Below are 4328 nucleotides of genomic sequence, written 5' to 3'. Positions count from 1 at the left end.
TGGAAACGGCATGCTAGCTCCCTAGGTACTTAAATTTAAACGATGCAGCTAGATGTCCCATGTATAAATTTGCAATATGATAAAAAAAATCAGTCACTTGCTACTTAATTTTTGACCACTGGTTCTAACAACCTGTTTGAAAAAACTAGCTAGATTGTAAAGCTCTAATTGTCCTAATTGCTAGTTTTTTTTTTGGAACACGGGTCCTAATTGCAAGTTGGTTGTGTATCAAGTGCACATCTAGAAGTGAGCATTGATTGTTGTGCCCCTAGCTAGCCGGTCGTTGCATATACATGCAAAACAGATTGCGATGAATCTGCTGCATGCGAGCATTCCGTGCACGTCAATCGGTTCCAAAGTCAGGAAACGAAAGAAACGGTTACTTAAACTCAAAGATTACTTCGTTTCTAATTGATTAAACGACCGGAGCTTAATTGTGGCGTCAATTTGTTGTTGCACCGTTAAACATTTACAATCAGGCAAGTTGGGGAATAGCTATTATACACTCAAACATCTTGAATGTTGATCGGGACAAGCAAACGAGAGTTGGTTCTTTATTTGGTTATAAGCATCGACGATGATGGTGTGCTGGGTGTTGTCGAGCATGCATCTCGGCAGGGACAGTGTAATAGATTCAACTCGAATAGTTGCACCAGCATTAACAGAAAGGTGGACAAGCTTAGCTACTTATTTTTTCTGATAGGATACCTTATATAGCTGTTATGGTTCATTAGTCATTTAAACCTGTCAAATACTATTTAGTCAGTTGTAGTTTAACAATTGGGACGCTTATTCAGTAAATATATAAACCTGTCAGGTATGTGTAAAAAAAAACCTGTCATTTAAACCTGTCAATTATGGAGAGTAGCTTAGCATCCTGGTAAAAAAAATAACATATATGTGTAAAAGAACCAAGATATTTCCGTCTGCACCTTTGCTACATTGAACATTTTCATGGAACGTGGGATGGTTGACAATTGCCTGGGAAATTCACAGACGACCTTCATTCACTTGTACGGGATGGGATGCATTGAAAATCATATGGCCTTTATATATGTTACATAAAACAGGAGAAAAAAAGAAAAAGAAAAACAACTCGATATGTTCGGCCTGTTTCAGATACGGCCCGGCCCACTACATCGCACACGTGCCCTGCCCCAGTTGCCCTAGCCTCCGCCCCACCCCAACGCGCACACCGCACCGTCGCCGCCGCCGCAACACGCCAGCCCGCACGGACGGCGACTGACGGCCTCCACCACCTGCCGGCGGTAATTCGGGGCAGGAACCGGTGGCGAGTCACGGCGACCGGCGGTGAGTTTCTTCCCTCTCCTGTTTAGTCTCGTTTCCTTCCTGTCCCTTCTCCCGTAGCCAATTTTGCTAGGATCTCTTTCTTCCTCTTCGTGATGTAGTGTTCCTTTGCTTGAGTTTTCCAGTCCGGTAGATGGCAGCTACAAATTCTAGTAGTGATGTGGGATCATGTCATCATTTTAGAGAGACCTGAACGGGGTGGAGGCAATACTAGATGGAAATGCAAGTATTGTCCAACTGATAAAGTTTCTAGTTACACTAGAGTTGAAGTTCCTCACTTTCTGCAGATGCATCATTTAAAAAAAATACTAAAATGTATCCGCGTATCAAGATTTTGGGAAATCTGTGGGCAAGCAGTATGGATTTTGTAAAATATATTGTGCTGAATTGTTGTAGTCATGCCAGATGAGATCTGTATTGATGTGGGGATATAATGCTTTACCTAGACATGTCTGTAATTAGTCTTTGATTTTCGATTTTTGGATTTTGCAGAGCCTAGAGCGTCATTTGCATACTTTGGAGAGTCTCCACTCCTCCCTGCTATACCATCTCCATCCCTGTCAACAAGATGGCACGTCAGTCTGCTCTCTCGCTCGTGAGAGATCGGGCAAAGGTGGGAGCGCTGAAGCGTTTAACTCTGAGCTCGTCCAAGACGGCAGGGAGGAACTCATCTGGGCGCATCACCTCTTTCCACCGTGGCGGAGGGGCCAAGAGGTTGCAGAGGAAAGTTGATGTGAAGCGGAGCACCTCTTCCCTGGGCATTGTGGAGCGGATCGAGTATGACCCTAATCGTTCCTCCAGCATTGCTCTGGTGCGATGGGTCCAAGGGGTACATTTCCGCCGCCCCAAGATTCCACAAGAGCCCAGTACTGAGTCTCAGATCCTAGAATCTACCACAGCCGATATCTCCGGTCGGTTTTCCCTTGCACCATTGTCTGGTAGAGTGCATAAAGAAAAGGAAGCTTCTTCTGCACTGTACTCTTCAGCTTCCTCTGCACTGTACTCTTCTCTAGGTAATGGAGATGTTCCATCTGTTAACACTGGCGCATCAATGAGCTTACCCAGGATAGCTTTAGCTGGTGCCAAGCCCACTTTCTTTGCTCAAGTCAGAGGAAATGAAGAAGGAAAACAAACATTTTCTCTTTCTGGAATTCAAAAATGGGCAACAGATGATGTGCTTTGGGCACAGAGAATGAAGCGTCAAGCTGCTCTCTCTTGGCAGAATGATCTGAAGAAGAAACCTTCGCCACAGGCACAAGCTAACCGCTTCAGTACCTTGGCAGCCAAGTCTATTGGCACGAGTAAAGGGCCAAAGGCAAAGGTTGATTGTGTACCAGTATCTTATATATTGGCCAGCCACCATTGTGTGCCAGGTAGTACAGTGATGAACTATGATTCCTCGAAGCCTTCTAAGAGTTCAGCCTCTTCATCATCAGCTAATCAGTTTGATATAATTGACCTCAACTCAAAGGTTGGAAATTGTATACCATTAGCCAATGCACGAATTGGAACATGGGTGCACGATATTGAATGCCGTCCTGGTCAGGGTGGGAAGATGGTTCGAGCAGCTGGTACATTTGCTAAAGTTGTCCAGGAGCCAGGTGCCCAGTGTGTTCTGCGTCTTCCTTCAGGTGCTGAGAAGATTGTGGATTCAAAATGCCGTGCTACAATTGGTATAGTCTCCAACCCAAGCCATGGTACGCGCAAGCTAAGAAAAGCAGGTAACAGCCGGTGGTTAGGCAGACGCCCTGTTGTCCGTGGTGTTGCTATGAATCCTGTGGATCATCCCCATGGTGGAGGTGAGGGGCGTACCAAGGGAGGTAGACCTTCAGTTTCTCCTTGGGGAAAGCCCACTAAGGCAGGGTACCGATCACCAAGTGTCGCCAGCCGTAAAGCTTAGTGTGCTGGAACAAAGCTCATATGGAACAGTCCTTTTTTTTGTTCTCTTCCTTATGGTTGAGAAAATAAAGAACAGATGGTGGTGGTAGAGGGAATTGTGATACATCAACTTGGTTGTGATGTAAGAAGTAATGCTTTTATTCCAATGTTTGTTACTATTATTATGATTGCCTTTTTTGCAGAAATTAGCTCTTCCTCAGAACTGATGGCTGGATTTCTCTTCTTTATCTTTTGTAACATATGGCAATTTTGCTCCTGGAACTGTTCTGCCTGAGAAGAAATGTTCTAGTATTTTTGGCCAAGGCTTGTTCGGAAACAGGCTGTGGGTATATTTCTGCTAGGTGTTTCCTATCTGTTAACAACTTTCATGTTTTGTTTTTGGGAGGCCGAAGAGCCGTGTGATGAACTGTAAGATGGTAGGCGCTGGACTGAAGAGGTATTCGGTTAAAAAATAATACTTGAATCTGTTGCTGAGCCTAAGTTAGTAGGCAAAGTAGCTCTCCCTCTCGTTTTTCTAACGACTAGAGACGGAACAAGAGTGAACGGGGTGAAGAGAAGTGTCAGCACCTCAAACAAGGGTTAGCGCTCAGCTGGATCCTTCACCGGATGGATGGACAAATTAAAGCGTGTGTTTGGTTTTGGGACGATGTGGGTCGGGTCAGAGCCAACCCATTTTTGTGGTCGGAGTGAACCCAGTTTGCGTTTGGATGAGAGGGATAAAGAGGGATGGGTTGGACCCAGTCTTTTGTTTGGTTGAAGAGGTTGAGAGGGTTGGAATGGATGTCCTTTTAACACCGTTAGTTGTGGGCCCCACATGTCAGCTGCGGGGTCCACCTGTCATCCCCTTCTCTTTTTTTTCTTCCCGCATCTATCTTCTTCCTCCCCGACCACGGCTACTCACCGGCCCCGTTCCTCCCCGGCGCCACTCCTCCCCTCGCCGGCGCCCCGTTCCTCCCCTGCCGCTCTCTCCTCCCGGCGGGTGGAGCTCCACCGGCTCCCGCTCTGTCCTCCCCGGCGCCGCTCCTCACCAGCCCCGCACCTCCCGGCCCCGGCTCCTCCCGCGCCCCCGCCTCGCCGCACCGGCCAGCAAGCCCCCACCGCGCCGCTCCTCGTCGGCCCGC

General features: G+C 47.1%; 1 protein-coding gene across 1 annotated transcript; it reads left to right on the top strand.

Moving 5' to 3' along the window:
• The first annotated feature begins 1155 nt into the window (after nt 1–1155).
• On the top strand, nt 1156–3509 carry LOC106804184 (60S ribosomal protein L2, mitochondrial). The gene is made up of 2 exons (XM_014804792.2): nt 1156–1311; nt 1801–3509. Exon 2 carries the CDS (start codon nt 1877–1879, stop codon nt 3206–3208), a length of 1332 nt encoding a protein of 443 aa, XP_014660278.1. The 5' UTR covers nt 1156–1311; nt 1801–1876; the 3' UTR covers nt 3209–3509.
• The last annotated feature ends 819 nt before the right edge of the window (nt 3510–4328 follow it).

Source organism: Setaria italica, chromosome II (genome assembly GCF_000263155.2).
Source record: "Setaria italica strain Yugu1 chromosome II, Setaria_italica_v2.0, whole genome shotgun sequence".
In the NCBI taxonomy this organism is placed as follows: domain Eukaryota; kingdom Viridiplantae; phylum Streptophyta; class Magnoliopsida; order Poales; family Poaceae; genus Setaria; species Setaria italica.
Note: the sequence above shows the minus strand (reverse complement) of the source record. Positions and strands in the feature narration are given on the sequence as shown.